This window comes from Anomalospiza imberbis, chromosome 2, assembly GCF_031753505.1.
Source record: "Anomalospiza imberbis isolate Cuckoo-Finch-1a 21T00152 chromosome 2, ASM3175350v1, whole genome shotgun sequence".
NCBI lineage: Eukaryota > Metazoa > Chordata > Aves > Passeriformes > Viduidae > Anomalospiza > Anomalospiza imberbis.
Window position 1 is genome coordinate 107,316,400 of NC_089682.1, and position 20,711 is coordinate 107,337,110.

General features: G+C 37.1%; 1 protein-coding gene across 1 annotated transcript in view; it reads left to right on the top strand.

Annotated features, from left to right (window-relative positions):
- The window catches only part of IPO5 (importin 5), a 41,344-nt gene that overhangs the window by 12,039 nt on the left and 8,594 nt on the right, over positions 1-20,711 (top strand). Inside the window, exons 7-22 of the mRNA XM_068182501.1 lie at positions 2,923-3,045; positions 3,132-3,252; positions 6,685-6,772; positions 9,828-9,934; positions 12,288-12,412; positions 12,502-12,591; positions 12,681-12,854; positions 13,082-13,300; positions 13,777-13,860; positions 14,565-14,697; positions 14,791-14,912; positions 15,432-15,528; positions 15,977-16,149; positions 16,621-16,732; positions 17,328-17,383; positions 20,554-20,676. Coding sequence (XP_068038602.1) covers positions 2,923-3,045; positions 3,132-3,252; positions 6,685-6,772; positions 9,828-9,934; positions 12,288-12,412; positions 12,502-12,591; positions 12,681-12,854; positions 13,082-13,300; positions 13,777-13,860; positions 14,565-14,697; positions 14,791-14,912; positions 15,432-15,528; positions 15,977-16,149; positions 16,621-16,732; positions 17,328-17,383; positions 20,554-20,676 — 1,947 coding nt within the window. The remainder of the gene's footprint in view (positions 1-2,922; positions 3,046-3,131; positions 3,253-6,684; positions 6,773-9,827; positions 9,935-12,287; positions 12,413-12,501; positions 12,592-12,680; positions 12,855-13,081; positions 13,301-13,776; positions 13,861-14,564; positions 14,698-14,790; positions 14,913-15,431; positions 15,529-15,976; positions 16,150-16,620; positions 16,733-17,327; positions 17,384-20,553; positions 20,677-20,711) is intronic.

Below are 20,711 nucleotides of genomic sequence, written 5' to 3' on the forward strand. Positions count from 1 at the left end.
GGTCAAAATCATACAGCTTTTAAATTAACCATGATATTGAAATACAAATATGGGTTACCCTGAGATTTGAAGTAATCTGTAATTGGGGAATTCATGGATTTGTGATATCCTGTATCTCTTCACTTTAGAGGAAAGCATTGAATTATTCTGAATGTAGATTCTCAGACTGAGAACAGAAGTCTGTAGAAATGATCTTTATTGTTTGATAAACTAGGAAATTGCAAATAAATGCTGTTTTAAGCTTCATATAATTTCTGAGGCTGGATTAGATTTCTTGGATGGATGAATTTGAGCAAAAGTTGAAATTCTAGTGTAAGATCATTTACTTTTGCAGAGAAGCTTATTGTAAACCAAACCAGAGACAGAAATGGTTTGACCTCTGAAGGATGACAATTTCACAGTACACTTCCCTTTCTATATCAAGAAATAGTGGAAGCAGCTAAGTACCTCTGATAATACAGGAAGTGAACTTCTGGTGATTTTAAATTAGGCTGAATTTACATTAAAGACAGACTTTTCACTACAGTCAGAGCAGCAGGTTCTTGTTGAGAGTGTGAGCTGTAAACTGTGTGTGCTCTGTGGCAAGCTGAAGAAAAATTTTGCCAAATCTACTGGCATCTGCAACTGATGGAATTCTGTTTGATCATAAATGCAAACTGAGAGGAATTTATTCAAATCATCTGAACTTGAAAATGGGCTGTAGTGTGTATAAGTTTTTTGATATTGAGGTCTCTATTTGGCGGTTGGTCCCTGTCCACGCCTTTGTCAATAACAATTTTGTTGTTCAAAAGTTGTAACTGCCTGAGAGGAACTTGGCTACACAGTACTGTGTAAGTGGGGGCGAGGCAGGGTTTGGGGTGGTCATACATTTGTCATGATGTGTGGCACTTAAATAGTGTGTGGGTTTTAGATTTCAGGCTAATAGCCCACTCTGTGTGCTATAATTTCAATGCTGGTATTACTCTTTAGACACTGTAATAACATATGCACTTGGCTCGCATTTTCAAGCTTTCTTTTGCTAATACAGAGCCCAGAGCTGTGCTATGAAATCTGTCTTTTTAAAGTATTCACTGCAAGAAGAACTAGATTTTCTGGCTGTGGTAACACAAGATGGATATGAAGATCCGGGTTTATAAATAGGAATGTGTTAGAATAGTGGTGAGTGACCTTTGGAGACAGTTGGATGCTTTTTTTGTTGCTGTTGAAATTAATTTTGTTGAAACACTGATGCAGTAAAAAAGCTAAAAATAAAGTTCTGACTTGGCATATCAGTCCTTTCAGTACAAGATCTATAATGGTTATGCTGGAAGTTGAACTTTTAAAACTGACAGTTGAAACTTTTACCCAAAGCTTTCTCTTGCAAAGGGAAGTAAAAGCAGATAGAACTTCACTGACTTCCTTGGACACTGTTTGATACTACAGGAAAGTGCTTTTGCCTTTTAGGGCTCACTTTTCACTTTGAGCTGCTTTCTTCAGAAAACCAATCTCGCTTTAAAAAACGGTCAGTGTCGCATGTGATATAAAATACAGTTTTGCAGAAAATTCCAGTAAATATTACATTGTCCTTTGAGAGAATCAGAGGATGTTGTAGCTATTAGACCAAAAGGCCTTAACCGTGACAGATTTTTTTTTCCCCAGAGTTTTCCAGAACATTTCTGGTACTAGAAGATGCTGCTTCTGTGTTGAAAATGTGGGTTATAAAAGTGCCATTATCAAAAATGTTGAATTCTAGACTAAAATATTAAAAATTATTTAATTACTCACTTCAAAAAATGTTTCAACACTAGGAAGACATAAAATACTTTGCTAATGAAAATTCCTTTCAAAATCTCAGAAGTGAGTGTAAAGACTTTTTCTTTGGAGCTTTGTTTCCTTCTAGATTCTAACACCATTGAGTAACAGTGTTCTGTTTTGTCTCTAAAATATCACCCTCATCAATTATAAGTAAGTTTTAAATTACTTTTCAGAATGTGGGTAGGGGTTAGGAAAGATAGTTGCAAAAAGCTTGATTTCTTTTTGTCTTTTCCATGTCTGTGACTGAAGGCTGAAAGGTCTGCTTTAATTTGGTGGCTCTGGAGGGATGTCTGGAAAAAACCTCTTTAATCTTGTGGTTCCTGGTGTTTATAAGCATAAGCTATTCAAAACTTTTCTCACATAACAGACAAAAGAGGAGTTAGGCTCATTTTCCTTCTTTCAGGCAGAGTTACTTCCTTTTAAATGGATTTTGATGTTGTTGTCAGAACCCAGTGGTTTTGCATGTTGGAGCCTCTGATATGTGACCTTAATTCTTTCTGACTGTCTGCAGTGTTAGGTTTGAACATTGTGAGCAATAACTTAGTTGTAGAAAACTTGTATTTTTGGATGCTGCATAGTATCCTGTTATGGATTTATGCACACAGGTCACCATAGCAGGGTCTGACTGTGGGATCCTGCTGAAAGTTGGAGTGAAGGCTTCTAATTAATTGTATTCTATTAGTTACAGCTTGAGCTGGTGCCTCCAGAGAGGGATCCCTACCCCAATTCATGTCACTCATTTGTACGTGTGCCACTGATAGCCCAGTCCCCGGCCCCTTACTTCTGGTTGGTGGTCTCTTGATTTTTTACTGGTTTTCACTGTTGCAGGACTGATCTTCTGATGAAGTTACTTCATTCTCTTGAAATTGTCTGCTTGATTCTTATCTTGTTCATTCAGCTTGTATCTGCTGGAATCAGCTAGTTCATTGCTAGAACCATTAGTTTTAACAAAAAGTTTATTCTGGTCAGTTCTTGTGGCCTCAGGCTTTGGCTGCTTAGGTACTAATACTAAATGAGACTGTTCAGAGAAACAAGAATACAATTAATGAAATTCTTTCTATAACACTGGTGCTATTCATAATGTTGTTTGGTTTTATTAAATCTTACCTCCATCTTATCTTTTTATAGGCTCTAAATGATTCCTGCTACCAAAATGATGATTCTGTTCTGAAATCCCTTGTAGAAATTGCAGATTCTGTTCCTAAGTATTTACGACCACATTTAGAAGCTACTTTGCAGCTAACTCTGAAGGTAAAGCTAGGAATGTTTTTTAAGAATCACTTTTTCCACCCCAAAACTTCTGTTCTAACCATTTGCTCTAATCTTCTGGGTTGTAGTTGTGTGCAGATGCCAGTCTCAGTAACATGCAACGTCAGTTGGCACTTGAAGTAATTGTGGCCTTGTCAGAAACTGCTGCTGCTATGCTGAGGAGGCATACAAATATTATTGCACAAGCCAGTAAGTATTTTCCTAATTTTCTTTGTTGAAACAGTCTTCTTTTACAGTATTAAATTGACTTTGCTGTTGGTCAGTGACAAAACCACATGTGAGAGCTTGCTGGCGCTCTTAACTTAAGAAAACTCAATTGAGTGTCACCTAATGGAGTAACCCCCTTCCTATTATGACTCTTCATAAATTAATCCATGCCTATGCAGGACCAAGAATTTGAATAAAAATACAGTGGACTCTTACTTGATGTTTCCAAGGAAAACTCTACTTGCATGCTTTTCAGATGGCTTTGGAAAATTTTACTGTAACAAAAAAAGGCATTTAGTTCTGAAGTTCTACATTTGGCGTTTGGTATGTAGGCCAGATACTCTGTGGTGCTGGCAAGTCAAGACTGAAGGAATTCAGCATGCGTGGTGAGTTAAAGCTGTGAATTAAAAAGTCAGATGCTGGTATAAATACATAGGAGTAATCTAATTAGTCTATTTAACATGCAGATGGTAAAGTCTTTGAAGAGGCACTTTTAAAATCAAGCATTATTATTTGAAATGCTAAAAATAAATGTCTTCTGGGTGGCCCCAGCATCAATGCTGTTTGCATTGGTGTTTCTTTGTCTTTTAAACCTTTTCTTTGACTAGGTCAGGACACTGGCACAGCAATGTAGCCTGCTTTTCCCTCTCACACTTGTGCTTGTCTAAATTCTTGCTTGTTTTCTGAAACTTGCATAAAAGGCAGCTTTTGCTGTGTGCTCTGCTCAAAAATACTACAATTTTGCTGTGTGCTCAGCATGAGGAAAGTTGTATGGATGTCACTAAAATTATAAAACTTCTGTTGGAAAATGTTGTGAACTGGATCTGCTTGGCTTAAGTGTTTAAAATATTGATGAGAAGTTTTATTTGCTAGTAGAGTAGTTTTTTTAAAAAGAGGTTCTTTAGGACATATTTTGGAATCTGTAAATTTTCAGAACACTCTATTTTCACTCCATCCTGTAGCTTGTTGGAATTATTTATGCTTGACACTTGCTGACCCCACATCATTACAAGCTTATTAGTTGTTCAGGAGAGAAGTACCTCTTACCTCTTTAGAATGTATTCCTATTATTTTGGGTTGCTAGTTGCTGTTTAGGAATGATATACTTCTATTAAGATAAAGCACCATATGGGAATGAAATGCCTTTCATTTTCAATTTGTCAAAAAATTAGTCTTATTAATATATCATTAAGGAGGAAGACATCTCTTTTGCAGAACTGGTAAAGCGGTCGTGTTCAGGGAATGATAAAAAGGTAGCAAAAAAAGGATTGCTTTTGTCTTGGCTTTGTGTCTTAGTTTAAAAGCCTTTCTGTTTTCATTCAACTGAGAAGTTGGTAGATCATTTGATACTCACAAAACAGGGACTGAGGTAAAATTGTCATCTTGTGCTGGTTTTTCTGAGCACAGTGCTGGTTTAGTTGTGTGTGTCCTTTGTGCCAGTTAGCTGCTCAGGAATCCACTTGGATTAAGACTTCCCTTCTTGAGCTCACAGGATTGCAGAGAGTTTTATTGCTCTGATAAGAAGCAGTCTTAGTGGGCTTATGCTTAACTTGTTTGTAAGAGTCTATATATTAGCAGTAATTAAATTTTGAGGGCTTGTTGGGACAATGTTGACATTTCTATGCACGCTGTACATTTTTTTTAACTCTTTGTGAAACTACATTTGCTGGCACCCACATTCATGCAAAACATCAAGAAGAAACAAGAAATTGTAGGTTCTAGATACAATGATGGCTAGATGACATTGGATGAGTGTGTCCTCAGCCTTGTTTGTTAGCAGCAACAAACACTGACACAACTTTTTGGAACCACAGAGCATTTATGTTAGATGGTGTTTGTCTTCCCTATTCCATAGCTGTTGTGACAATCCAGGGTTCTTATGTGTGTACTTATGCGTGTCTGTGTCTGAAAATCTTCTGGTCTGTAATACTTTGGCAGTTTTGGAGGTCTAGTCAGTGTCTATAAAACTGACATGTGGGCATCATGCTAGAGGGACCATAGTGTCTGTTAAGTTATCTTGATAGAACATAAGAGGCCTCTGAAGTTTTTTGCAACCATAGAATATTTTCTGTCTGAAAATACATACTCATATCAAGTAAATAAACCCATAATTTGATTTTTTTTGATACTTGCCCTACGATACTATCAGTGAGCAATATTTTTTTCTGTCATCAGTTGACCAGAAGTTTCTCATCTGTTCAGATATGTGGTGGTGAGTTTGCTTAGGGTATTTTCTGTCTGGTAGATTACAATAGTGTAGGTGTATTACAAAATTCAGCAGTTGCAGTATACTTGATCACTTCCAGTAAATCTCATTAGCAGCATGAACAGTTACAGGATGCCTACTAGTTTTTCAGGTAGGTTGCTGTAAAGGGCAGTTACCTGTGATGGCTGTCTTCAAGATGTGTGGTAGGCTGTGCTAAAAAATTGTTTAAGGTCAAAGGTTGAGTATTTGACTGAAACCTTTTGTTTCCAGGTTAAAGTGAAACTTTGTTGCATAAATGATACTAAATTCAAACAACTGCTCTGAGTGATTGGTGTGTGATACAGAGTAAAGAAGTGCTTAAGAGCACCTTACTGTGCTCTGAAAGCGCAAGGTAGACTTTTCACCCCTTGTGCTTCTGAAGGGCACAGCACCTGGTAGACTTGGAGCAGACAATCATTGTGCTCCTTCCTCCTGTAAGAACTTAAAAGAATGGGTGATGCTTATTGCATAGTAGTTTAATGCTGTGATAGAAATTGTGTAATAGTCTCTATAAAGACTTAGAATGAAAAGAATGGACAGTCTACAGAGGTAGGAGTAGAAAATCAATCTACAGAGGTAGAAGAAGAAAACTGGTGGCTTATAATGTGCAAGATATGTTCATTATACAAAAGAAAAATCTGCATTAGCTGGGAAAAAGGAAATATCAAGTTTTAAACCATGGTCTCATTGTAAGAGAAAAGCTTTATGCTAAGCGACTACTGTATAGATAATAAAATCTATTGTGTTAATAAAACTAAGAGTTCAGTACTATTCTTTCTTAATTGATAGTTTCTTTCACTAGTAAATGTTCAAAGGATGCTGTCAGAATTTCAGAAAAATTAAGGAAGTATATCAAAGTTCTTAAGGCCTATAATACTGGTTTTAACTCAAGAATATAGATTTTATTAAAGAATTTACTTTTTGTAATTGTCATGATCTACAAAAAATTTTAAGTCTTGGTAAGTTATACACTGAAGATTTTTTTATATTTCTCTGGCAATCAGTTCTGGATTATTGGCTGATATAGTTTGACAGACCTGACCGTCTGCTACTGGAAGAAAAGCTGGTTTTCTTCAAAAATTTTTGAAAATAGAAAACTTGAGAGTCATACTTGTTATTTGAGAATCTATTTTAAGAGATCAGATTCAGTTTAAAACTGTTTTCTTCAGTTCCTCAGATGTTAGCAATGATGGTTGACTTGGAAGAAGATGAAGATTGGGCAAATGCAGATGAGCTTGCAGATGATGATTTTGACAGGTAATTATGAAACCAGTTGTTTCAATGTGTTATCAAGGCTGTGGCTAAAGGCACATCTAAAGTGCAGAATGCAAATGCCTGTAATGCATAACTACTGTAATTTTGTTCCTTCGGTCATGTGCAATTTATATGAACACTACTTAGGCAGTGTTCAGCAAGGAAGTAAATTATTTAAGTCTTCATATTTGCTGCAATTAGACAAATTGCATGTCCCCATGTTTGCTGTTTTGTACTGTTATAGCTTTTCAAAGCCTTTAGCTTTTGGTTTTTTCTGTCATTGATATTACTCAGTTCAGAAGTCATTGCCTCCTAATCCTCTAAATTGAGGGCTAATTCTGAAGTTAGCTGGAAGCCATGTTGAAGCATATTGACCTGTTCATCATTCACAACCAATGTCTCTGTATTTTTCTGTATCTATGCCCTTGAAAATGTGTTGTTTTAGGAAAAAGATGACTTTGGAAGGATGTCACGCATGGCAGAATTCCTTGTTGGATTTAACTTAGTCCAAAAATACTACAATTTTGTTATTATTTTACATCCCTTGGTATGGCTAGCAATAGCTTATCTTGTTGTACGTTAGCAAGAAAGATCTAAAAATGTTCAGTCATTTGGATTTGCTTATCCCTACATGCTTTGCAGCTTGCTCCAAATTTTTACTGAAATAGTTTGCATACAGCATCCTGTTACATTTACTCTTGTCCAGCTACTGTTAGAGTGAAGTGGAAGAAAGCAGAAACAGGTGTAGGAGGTAACTATCTCCACACTTCTGGAAAGACATGATGTTCATTTACCAGTCTAGACACTTCTTTGACATACCTGGCTCATCCAGACTCAGATGTAATTAGTGTTTTGAGACAGTTTTATCTCAGAACACTTAGAGATCTTCACAGGAAAATAGACAATAGAAGAGATGTTCGTTTACCCTGAGCTGTAAAGCAACTTCTAATAGATAGCAGGCATGTAAAGACACCTGTAGAAGTGATGCATAGGAATTTATGGAATAATCCATTTAACCTTTGCCTTACTTGAAATAATCTTTTTACTTTGATTATGAAATTGAAAGTGAGCTGTCCTTTCTTCTCTCCCTCACATGGTAGACTATACCCTTTTAACCTGTTTCCTGAGTGCTGAAATTTGGTATACAGGTGTCAGACACCACCACTACATTCAGGTTTGTTAAGTATTTCAATCTTTTCAGTTAATAAAATTTCAAGGGGGAATAGAATATTCAAGTTCATATCCTTATCAAGCTTTTCATAGCGTGGAAATTTATTCAGGTGGCTTGCTTTAGGCAGCTTAGTAAGTATGCTGAATCATGCATTTGAGGTATGCCATTTCCTCTTTATTGTCAGCAGAGTAACTTCAGTCTTCTAAATACAGCTTAGCTGCCTACGGATTTTGTAAAGAAAATGTTCCTTTTCTTTGTTAGAAGTCACAAGTAGAGTGAGCACAGATCAGAAAACGAGTTCTGCTCAACAGCCTTAGCCTGAAGGAGCTCCTTTGGCCCTCAAAGTAATAGGAGAGGCTTAGACACAAACTACTGGACATGAGCTGGTCTCTGGTGATCATGTGTGTGAGGACAGTTTTTCTTTTAGCAGGGTCACTCCTGGTGCTGCTTTGTGCTTCCCACCATTGAAGCTCACCTTTGTGGAGAGCTCAGTGGCTGATGTGCATGTTAACGTCTCCTGGTGCTTGAGTCTTTGTAGCTTCATAAGACTGAAAATTTTGTAGTCCCAGGAATAGGCTAATGATCATCGGGCTGCGCCCTAGTTAGGGTGTGTTTGGATCTGATGAATGGGGATATGAGTCAGCCCACACAAAAGCAGCAGGGAATACTTTAGCATTTCCAGTTTTTTGTTGCTCTAACTTCATAAAGGAGTGAAATTCTAAAGGAGGAAAAGATTAATCCCACTTCCTCTTTTCTTGCCAAAAGCCTTGCAAACATTAGAGGATGTGTGGTCATTTTTCTGAGATAAACTATCTTTATTTCTTGAAACTGAATGTATGAATTAATGGTGGGAAGAAAGCTCAAGGAATGGAATTTCAGATGAAAGCTGCTGTTAACTTTAGTGAGTTTGCTCCAGTTTAACCCTGTGTGCCTATGCTTCATTATCCTGCTGGTGATGTGTCTATTTGAACATGGCTTATCTGAGGAACAAATACAATGCTGTCAATATCTTTGTTCACAACATGTGAGTTTCTAGATTATTTATGGTTTGTAATGAGACTTGGGGTTCAAACATAGTAATAAGAAGACTGTTTCTGACCCAACTGACTGAAACTTTAAAGAAGGGGGAGATTGTTCCCTTTGTGCATCATTACTCAACTTTTTCATCATCATGGGTATCTAGGTTGGACTGTAATAACCTTGAGTTACTACACTGCCAGCCATACCCAGACTGTAACAGTAGTTATCTGTGTCCTGGAAACTTTCTTGTTTATTTGTAGGGAATAATTCCATTGGGTGGAACAAATCACTTTGCATAGATAATGTTGGGCTATTCTAACTTCTGTAACTGGCCAAGAGTCACAAATTCCTCACCTGGACTGGATGTTTTCTGCCTGAGTCATTGGCAAGAAACCATGCTACTGGGTACAGCCATACAAGAAAGGTCTCTTGTGTGCCAAAGTTTGAATTCTGCTGGTTCACTTGAATCCTAGCAAGTCTGAACTGGTTTATGTTCTCATGACAAAAAGGCAATGGCCAATATTATTGCTTCATTCATTGCAATTTTAGTTTCTTCTTTCTGGTTGTATGTAAGTGCTGTGAAATTCAGTCTGTACCTTCAGACCTAGTGCTAGTAAGATTCAAGTTTCTTTGGTAGTAGACTCAATCAGCGGCCTGCAGGTAACAAAAGTCTCAATGAATAGTAAATAACTATTTTGTGACTGGTGTATGTGTTTTCAGATTTGGGTATGGTTTATTTACTTAAAGAGGCTCGTGTTTTCAGGTGGCAAAAGTTTGAAGGCTAGAACTTCAGGGAAGAGCTCTCTGTTGGACTGCTTGTTTTATTGTAGATATCAAACCACTGATATTTGTGTAATTGATATTTAGCAATGCAGTGGCTGGTGAGAGTGCGCTGGACAGGATGGCATGTGGCCTTGGAGGGAAACTTGTTTTGCCTATGATTAAAGAACATATTATGCAAATGCTTCAGAATCGTAAGTAACTGCATTTTCTTTTATTATTTTTTAACAATTCTGTGCTTTCCAGGAACTTCAATACCTCTTAAGTCTTTTTGTTTAGCTACTTGATATGTTATTATACATTTCCACTTTTGATGTCAGCAGCAAAAACTGTAAATGCTGTGAACTTGAAAGTTTATACTTTCTCTTAGACTGATTTATTAAACTTACACAGAGTGCATTACAACATTTTTTCTGGTACATGGACAGGTGAGCAGAGATGTCATAAAAACAATACAATTTTTTTAAACTCTGGGAATTACATAAAAATAAGGGAAGACATGGGTTTTTTCTATTTCAAAATATTCCCTCTAAATACCTAAACAGACCCTCACAGTACCTTAAGTTTGTCTAAAGTGCCACCTTTTTTTCTGTAGCTCAGTGGTTTTGTTTCTTCAGAAGTGCTGCATTTAAGTGCAATTTTAATACATTTACAGTTTGTAGAGGAAAACTTGTTTTTTTTCCCCTTGTAATTTGATAGACTGAGGTCATTGGTAGGCTGTCTGTTTGGTATGCTGATTTTAATAGTTGTTTCATGAGATGTTTCTATATATTCTTATCAGTTGTTTTGTATGCTTCTTTTCCTCTTAAAATACCTGTAATGCCTGCTCAGCCAATGATTCAAAAAATACTGTGCATTGCTTTCATGAGCTTTCACTTGACCTGTGGTTTGAGCCTTGGGAGTAGAAGATAACATAGAAGATCTGGGTACTGTTTCTGGCTTCATGGTTTAAAACCCAGTCCAGGAAAAGCTGTTAGCATTTTGGGTATGGAACAGAGGGCTACTCAAGGTAGCACCTGCTGTATGTGAAAACACTTAAAAAGTCAGTTTGGAATCAAAGTTTTTTCTGTAAAGAAAGTTTTATTAATGAAAGGAGCTAACCTGACTCAGTGTTGGTAGCTTCTAGGCTAGCAACTAGCTAATTTTGTAGTACATTCAGAGAAGTGTGGTCTAATAATCAGTGAAAGACCTGACTCCTGTGAAGGGGGGGTCATGAAATTCATACCTGATGCTTGTTTTCTTGTGGGTCAGATCTGTCCATAACCATTAATACATCCAAATACAAAAGATGTTGTTTGGATTGAAAGTTCTCACTGGTAGGGATTTGGGAGGAAAGATGAAGACACTCAGATTAAAACATTAACAGTACTTTCAGGAGTCAAACTTTTCCTTCTCCTATCCCCTCTTTCTTACAAATATTTATTGAAATAATAATCTAAGACTTTGGAGTTTTGATTGGGTGGCCAGATAGTCCAAAGAAGATTGTGTTTCATTTTGTAGATTCATTCATTTCAAGTTTGGAATACATGCTAACAGTAATGCTGTGGAAGTCACGAGGTGTAGGCTTAACTAGGAACACCTAATGAACAGAAGTAGCACAAAATAAACTGCTGCTTTTCTATTGTACCTTCTGTCAAGATGATACTTCATTGTATCCTGGTCAGACAGAAGCTTGAGTGTCAGGATTCTACTGATCTGAACTGTGATATTCTTCATTCCAGGAATGTAATATGTTACTAGCAGTAATGAAATATTGAGCTATTTTGGGAGTTAAGTTCTGTAATGTGCATTTCCCACAGGTCATTTGGTAAACCTGTTTATTCCTTTGGTTTTCTCTTCTGTAATTCCAATGATTTCTAGCACAGAGAAAGATTTTTGTAAAAAAGAAATAAAATAAATTGGAGTTTCTCACATGTTGTTCCAAAAAAGGGAAGTGGGGCATGAAAGATTCATTTCAACAATACCCACTACTCTGAGAATAAGTTAATACGACTTGGAGGTGGGGAAAATTTACATTGTAAGTGGAATGTTACTGTTCCTACAGCCTTGAGAAGACTGCTGGAAAGTTTAATACCAATCATTTATTTGTTTTAGATTCAGATACTGTTTGAGTCATTAGACCTTTTTCTTGAGGAAGATATGGGCTCTTCTGGTGATACTAAAACAGAAAAGCGATGGGGGAGAGGAAAATAAAAATACTAAAAATACTGTCCTGATATTTGCCTGGTCAGCTTATTTAATTAAAATGCAGTTTCCAGGTATTAGTACTATGTATGTACTTCTATCAGCAGTTAAGTATTCTTTTTTCTAGGTCTGGATTTGGCCTGGATTTAGACACTCAATTTTTTGTGCATCTCTGGAAGTATGTATGAGGAAAATGGAAAAGTATTTAACAAATCCAGTAGATGCATCAACTTCCCTTCCATCTCCTGCTCTTCACTCTGCCTCCTCCTGTGTCCCCCAGCCCCTGCAAAGAAAAGGTGATTCATCTTTGTGGTCCTTGGTAGTTTCCAAAATGAGTAACACTTCATTTTCACTCTTTCATAGCTGACTGGAAGTACAGGCATGCTGGTTTGATGGCACTCTCTGCCATCGGAGAAGGTTGCCACCAACAGATGGAGGGAATTTTAAATGAAATTGTTAATTTCGTTTTGCTATTCCTTCAGGATCCTGTGAGTATAGTTCTAGTAATTACTTAAAAATGTTTTGACTTCTGCTCTTACAACTGCTTGTTAACTGTTCGAGGGAAATACTTTTTCAGCATCCCAGAGTAAGATACGCTGCTTGTAACGCTATTGGACAAATGGCAACTGACTTTGCACCTGGGTTTCAAAAGAAATTTCATGAGAAGGCAAGTAGTAGAGTAGTACGGATAAAATGTGGTAAAGTTATGTCCCCTTCAGAAACTTGTTGTCTGAAAAAGGAGTATTTCTTTTTCAGGTGATAGGAGCTCTCCTACAAACCATGGAGGATCAAGGCAGCCAGCGTGTTCAAGCCCATGCAGCTGCAGCACTCATAAACTTCACTGAAGATTGTCCCAAGTCACTGCTTATTCCATATTTGGATAATCTAGTGAAGCATCTTCATTCCATTATGGTGATAAAATTACAAGAGGTATAATACACTGAACAAATTGTTTGATGGAGGGTAACCTTGTCACATAAGCAGAATAAATATAGCTGAACTAAGACCTCAGAAATGAGCCAGTATATGTATCTGCTGATGTTGGTCTAAATTGACAAGAATTAGCATATGTGCAAAAGCAGATTTTTACATTTGGCATGCTTTTAAGTAAAATGTGTGCTTTAAAAATATAACACTTTATTCTTCCTCTTTCCAAGTTGATACAGAAAGGCACTAAGCTAGTTTTGGAGCAAGTTGTGACTTCAATTGCATCAGTTGCAGATACAGTGGAGGAGAAGTTTGTTCCCTACTATGATTTATTTATGCCCTCCTTAAAACACATTGTTGAAAATGCTGTTCAGAAGGAATTAAGACTTTTACGAGGAAAGACTATTGAATGCATCAGTCTTATTGGTCTTGCTGTTGGCAAAGAAAAGGTAAGCTCAGATTTTATATAATGGTCTGAATACATTTTTAATGCCTTTATTTTTTGTGGTATTAGCACTGAATTAACATAATCACTTGTTAAACATACAGCTATATTGTTGCTGATTTCTATGCTTGTCTTTGTTTCCATTTCTGAGATGACTGTGTTGCTGCTTAGGTTCACAAATTTGCAACAGAATCTTATTCTGGTAGCTTAAATAATTCTTGTCACACTGAAAAATGTTGAAAGCAAGAATTTTTTTCTTCCTTTGAGTTTGTGTGGAGTTTTTTGTTTGTTTGTATTTTGCCTTAAGAAAAATGACACAGCATCACATTTAGGCAGTGTCAGGAGCAAAATGTGTGCAGGTCAAAGGGAACTTAGTTTTGTTGTGGATGCTTGAAAAAGTTTAATTTAAGAGAGCATTTAAGTCTCTGAGAAGTAGCATCTTAATTTGCCTTTAAAAACATAGCTGTTTCCTGTATCTAGTTTATGCAGGATGCATCAGACGTTATGCAGCTATTACTGAAGACACAGACAGACTTCAGTGATCTAGAAGATGACGATCCACAGGTATGTTAAAATTGTGTCTTAATAGCTTGTTGGTATTAAAAACATTCTTTGTATACATGACGTTTCTGCCCCCTCCCTGGCCTTTCAGGCTAGTTGTCCAGCCTGTCTTAAAAACTTGACATTGAGATGGCCCTAGAATCTTTCACAGAAGTGTGGTTAGGAAATGAGACTTCCAGGACCTGTATTTGCAGAAGAAATCTGAGCTTGCTGTCACCTTCTTATAAATAGATCAACAAGACTTGTTAAGCAGCTGTTCTAATGAGCAGACAGCTGTTTTAATTTGTATATTTGAAAACAAATGCTCCTCTGAAAACATAGGACTGCACCCTTTTTTACTTTTTGCTCTATTTTACCATTTTCAGGAAAGTGGCTTGGTAATATTGTTTAAATCTGGGAAATATTTCAGAAAAAATACTTTTTTTGAACAGGCACTTGCAATGCAATCATGAATCTTATACTGTTACATTTTTACATGTATAGCAACGCTTACTGGAGGTGCTGTCAAGGTTTTGCTAGACTTGGGATGTCTTTTGAAGATGCATCCTTATGTGGGTTGCATATTGGGTTACTTCTCTTTGAAATAAACTTTATGGACTGCTGACAAATTCTTTTCAAAAGTTCTATTGTGTAATGCAGTTCCTTTATGCCTTCCTTTTACACGTGCATTAAAATAAAATGTAAAAATTCTGCCTTCTCTTTTCTAGATTTCTTACATGATTTCTGCATGGGCCAGAATGTGTAAAATTCTTGGAAAGGAATTTCAGCAATACCTTCCTGTTGTCATGGGACCTTTAATGAAGACTGCATCCATTAAACCTGAAGTGGCTCTTTTAGACAGTAGGTTTAAGATGATGTTTTGCTTGAAAAGTATATTGAAATAAATGATTTTGTAGCACTTTTAGATTATTTTTCCTCCCCTCTGTATAACAGCACAAGATATGGAGAATATGAGTGATGATGATGGTTGGGAATTTGTAAGCATAGGTGATCAGCAGAGTTTTGGAATTAAAACTGCAGGCCTTGAAGAAAAAGCAACTGCATGCCAAATGCTGGTGAGTAATAAAATGGTTTTGATGATCTATGTGTTTTTGGTCAATCAAGTCTGAAGCCAAAATCTGTAACCAAAATATTCTTTTTTGTCTCACGTGAAAGAGTGTTTTGAGTGATACTGCTTAGTTTGGATTACAGGCACTTAGTTGCGTGTGGTTTACTTGATTAAAACCAGTTTATTTACTTAGGAGTGTAAAATTTTTTAAATGAGCAGATGTTTTTCCTTTGTTAGCAAAACTTAAGGAATTGAATAGGTTAAAAAGTAATTCCTTTTTGCAAATATTGCCATTTTGGAATTTGGTTTGAAAAATACATGCATGCCCTAAGAGTGAGAACTCATGCTGCTGTCAGGGTTTCTTAAATTAGCACAGTTGAGGGAGAAGGGAAATGGATTATTACTTGTTTTTTAAAATAAACTAAAAAAATCCTTGGACTTCTAACAGTCTCCCTCTCACCTTCACATAGTTGAAAAATGTAAGTATTATCCCTTAAAAGACACATATCTATGCTCTATTTTTCAGGTTTGCTATGCAAAAGAGCTGAAAGAAGGATTTGTGGAATACACGGAGCAAGTTGTAAAGCTGATGGTTCCATTGTTGAAGTTCTATTTCCATGATGATATCCTATTAACAAATTCCACTGTGAAAACGGAAACTTGGAATCAAAATTGAGCTTGCTATTTTCCTAGATGAATTGAAAGTGTTAGTGCTAAAATAGTCTGTGGCTTTATAGCAGAAATGGTTTCAGAGAATGTTGGTTTACACACCCTATTTTAGGCAATAGATTCCTACTTTTCCCCCTAGTTTCTTTTTAAAAAGCAATCAGTAGAAAAAGCAATGTTTGTGTAATAAAGCAGAAGAGAACTTGAACAGCTTTTCTATCATGGCCTGAAACAGACTTGAAAACACTTCCTATGATTTAATCTATACATAATTAAGAAATCAAATGCATGGATTATAATGAAATGAATTTCGGGTAGAAAACTAAGAGCTTCATTTGGGTGGTGAGGTCTTAAATTCTAAGCACTTTGTTGGCGTTGATTGCTGTCTTTCCTTAATAATGACACGTGTCCGAGTGGCAGCCGCAGAGTCGATGCCTCTCCTTCTTGAATGTGCCAGGGTTCGTGGGCCGGAGTACCTCACGCAGATGTGGCACTTCATGTGTGACGCTCTCATCAAAGCCATTGGGACGGAGCCGGAGTCTGATGTCCTCTCAGAAATAATGCATTCTTTTGCCAAGGTAACGTTCTTACAAATTTCCTGGCGTTACTGTTTGTCGCCTTTTGAAATAAGAACAGACATGTTTGGTGTTCTTTAAATGGCTCGAATAAATGCAAGGCTTCCTCTACAGGAAATTTGTTGTGACTATAAATGTTGTTAAAACTGATGGAAAAAGTTGTCTTTTATTTTGCAAGAATACCAAAGTATTAACCTAAAACTGTTACCAAATGTTTTCATTTTAACCATAAGCAACAGAAATTATATGAAATGTACAGTGGTACTGTGCCGTACTGGTATAATTATAATACAATTATACAAATGTATGCTATAATTATAATAATATAGCATTGATTACAGTATGACTGTTCTTCTAATATTATTCCTGCTAGGGATCCAGAGCATGTATTAATATTCTTTGTGTGCTTAGATTTCATTAAGACTGCTCATATTAAATTTTAAAGCTGAAAATCTGATTGTTTTATTTCACAAGTGCATTGAGGTAATGGGAGATGGATGCCTTAACAATGAACACTTTGAAGAACTTGGAGGAATACTGAAAGAAAAACTAGAAGAGCACTTTAAAAATCAAGAATTAAGACAGGGTAAGTTAACACAAATTCTGTTAACATGGGATATGGCAGTTCTTTAAAGCAGAACTTCTAATTCTTTCTGAACACAGAGAAAGATCTGTTTAGATTTCATTGATTTGTGTATTTATGCAAAGTAATTGGACTGTGAACCAACAGAATCCATGAGTTGTAAGCTCTTGGAATATGAAGATAGCATCACTTTCAGCAATACTGTAGTTTAATCAAGTTAATGGACATATTTACTTGAATGACAGTGCACATCTATGGTGTTATCATTTCCATGGGTTTTTTTCATCTGAAGTCTTTGCAGTTTTCTCAAAGCAATAGTAGTTTCTTATTTCTAAGTACTTTTCTTGTCTTTGTGGACTTGCTGGTGTGTTTGTTTCTATTTTACGTGCATTTTTGCACATTCTTAAATTGAGCTGTCCTGTACTTCGTCCTTTTCTGTGAAAGTTTTTTGAAGCTTCTTAAAAATGGAAAATTCCTGTTGCACTGTCAGCTACTGTTTCTTGTTTTCTAAATTTGTTTCTGCATAGTTTTTCCCTTTCACAGGCTTCTTATGCACTTACAATTAGGTAGTGGGTTAATTATTTTTTTTTAAATTTAGTGAAAAGACAAGATGAAGACTATGATGAACAAGTTGAAGAGTCATTACAAGATGAAGTAAGTTAGTTTGGATTGTTTTTCTACTCATCAAGTACCAGGATGGAAATATTGCACAAATAAGCTTTTGACTCATTTAGGACATAGTGCATCCTCAAAATTATTTCTTCAAACAAGAATCTTGTTACCATAGTCCTTCAAAACTTACAGTATGAAGTGGGTCACACTACATTTGTGAATTAGAAAATATGAAAGGTTTCCTTGTCTAATATGCTGAAGTAAGAAGTTCAGGATATAGCTTTTTATTTTCTTCATCTGCTCAAACAATTCTTGCATGACATTAACACTGATACAGATTTGACAGCAGACTATTTAATAACAGAATAGGCCGAGTTGAAAGGGATCCACAAGGATCATTGACTCCACCTCCTGCCTCATCACAGGGCATCCCTAGGAATCACACCATGGGCCTGAGAGCATTGTCCAAATACTTCTTGAGCTCTGTCAGGCTGGTGCTGTGACACCACAGAAGTGGTCATCTCTGGAGAGCCTGTTCTAGTGCCCAACCACCCTCTGGGGAAAGAATCTTTTTCTAATACCCAACCAAAACCTTTCCTGACACAGCTTGAGGCCATTCCTTTTGGTCCTGTCACTGGTCACCACAGAGAAGAAATCAGTGCCTGCCCCTCATCTTCCCCCAGTGAGGAAATAGTAGACTGCAAAGAGGTCATCCCTTGGGTCTAGCCTTGCTGGCTTGCTTTTTCTTTGAGCCTTGCAAGCTGGGTGGCTCTTAACCTTGGGCCTCTGTACCTCTGTTTTCAAGACATCTGGTGTGTCATGTCAGGAGCCTGTCTCAAAAAGAATAGCCCAAAAACAGTGTCAGAAAAGAACAGGATAAACAGCTGCTGTCATGTGTTTGCTTATGAGAGAATACCAAAGTGACTACTTAACTACTTACACACTAGGGTACCAAAGTGAGTTAATAGTTTAAAGTGGAGGTGATTGTAGAAGAGATACAATAATTTTATTAAATCATTATTACTATGGAGAGAGAGTAATAATGAATGAATGCTGCTGCTGCTTGTAACATGAGACAAAGGATGCTCAGTAAATTTAAGAGCTAAGAATTTTTTTTGCTGCACAATGCAGGTGTGAATCTTGATCACATGAGTTTAACCTGTATGCAGACTCCAGAAATCATACCCATATATAAATACTGTCTTAAATAACAGTGCAGTTCTTGACCCTCTTTTTAGGCTTTTTAGAATTAGGCCAGCATTCAAGAGGATATATTTTTGTTGCCTCCAAGACCCTTTTATTCCCTGTGTGTCACTTTGTGCTGAGAGAAAATGCAAGCAGGCAGCAGTTTCAGAAAAGCTATATCCCTACTCTGCAACAGAGTTGCAAGGCATTTTTAAAAATATTCTAATGTTTGCGATTGTTCTGTAAAGTCTGGAGAAAGACTTGTCTGCATTACCCTGTGAAAGGAGGTGTGGGATGAGGACATCACTTGCCATATGGACAGAATTAACAAATGAGTAACCTTTGGTCTCAGAGTATGTTTATGTAGATCTTACCCCAAGGCAGCAGAAATATAGGAAGCACAGAAGTAATGAAAGTTATTAAAACAGTAGTTTCAGATCCAGCCTTCACTTCAGCAATAACTAAACTGCTGATTTGATAGAGAGCAGGTGTACACCAAGCAACAGTTACACTCTCTTCCCAAGCATCTGTTGTCAACTGGTGGTCGACAGTCAGTACCAGGCTAGGTGGACCTTGTGGTGTGCTGGAGCAGTTCTCTACCTCTTAATGTCATTGTGTGCATGTTCCAGGGTTCCTGCTTGAGTTGTGTCTTGATGATGCAGAAATTGGCTCGCTAGGAAGGGTTTAAATAACCAGTTGTGGGAAGCTGCCTGTTGCACAAGAAACAGTTACTGGTTTGTCACCAGAAGGTGAGAAAGGTGAAGGTCACTAGGGACCAGAAACCAGCTGTACTGTTTTCCCTGCCTGTTAAAGTATAAACTGGTTAAAGGGACCACTCTGAGCACAACAGAAGTTGCTGTAGAAGAAAGTTAGAGTTTTCCCAGCACAAATGTGGCCAGGGACTAATCCTCACCTATAGATCTAACTTGAATTGATAGCTCTGAGGTAAGGCTCTTTATTTGACCAGTTTGATGTATTAACTGGTCACGGTGAAAAATTAATTTAAACAACAAGAGGAGGAGAATAATTTTTGCCACAATCTTCATCACAAAGGCAGTTATCCATTTACTTTTCCATAAAAGCTTCTTAGGGTATCTGTAAGGTACAAAGAGGAAAAAGGCCTTTTGCTTTCTGTAAAGGGGACACACTGAAGCAGCAAATTTGCACAAGACAGTTTTGTCTTGATCTGATTTTTCTGTCCCTGAAACAAGCCTGGAAGTCCTAGCCAACTGAGTTCTAGCAATCAACTTACCTTTTTAAGAAGGGTGAAAAGGAGAACTCCTGGAACTACCCGTTGGTCAGTCTCACTCTGTGCCCATTACAATCATTGAACACGTTTTCCCGGCGGCTGTGGAAGACAGGGAGGTGTTTAGAGACAGCTGATAGAGCTTCCAAAACGCAAATCGTGCCTGATTAATTTAGTGGGTTCTGTGATGCAGTGACTGTGTTGATGGACTAAGGAGCAACTGATGTAATCTCTCTTGACTTCTGTAAGGCCTTTAAGAGGGTCCCACACAACACCCTTGTCATTAATTTGAGGCGATCCATATTTGATGAATTCAGCAGATCTAGAATTGACTGGGTGGCTAAGTTAAAAAAGTTCAATTCAGTGCCTCAATATCCACATGACAGTAACAATTTATGTCCCTCAAGACACTGGAACATGTTGCCTAGAGAAGGATGTGGGTGCCCCATTCCTGGGAATGATCAGGGCCAGGTTGGGTGGAGCTCTGAGCAACCTGGTGTAGTGGGAAGTGTCCCTGACTGGTAGGATGTATCCCTGCCCATGGCAGGGAGTTTGAAACTAGATGATTTTTAAGATGCCTTCCAACCCAAATCATTTTTTTACTCTATCATTCTGCAATCAGACAAATAATTGAAAATAAGCAAACTTAAAACAAAAAGTTTTACAAAAAAAGTCATAAATCGACTTTATTCCATTAGTTTAGACACCTTAGCACTTTGTGTGAGTTCCACTCTGTTAAAGATTTTTAGTCTTCATGTGAATTGTATCCTTTTCCTTTCAGGATGACAGTGATGTTTATATTTTGACTAAAGTATCGGACATTTTGCACTCAATATTCAGTAGTTACAAGGAGAAGGTACTGCCATGGTTTGAAAGGTTACTTCCACTAATTGTCAACCTAATTGTAAGTACCTTGTTTTCCTTTAATTTAAATTTATT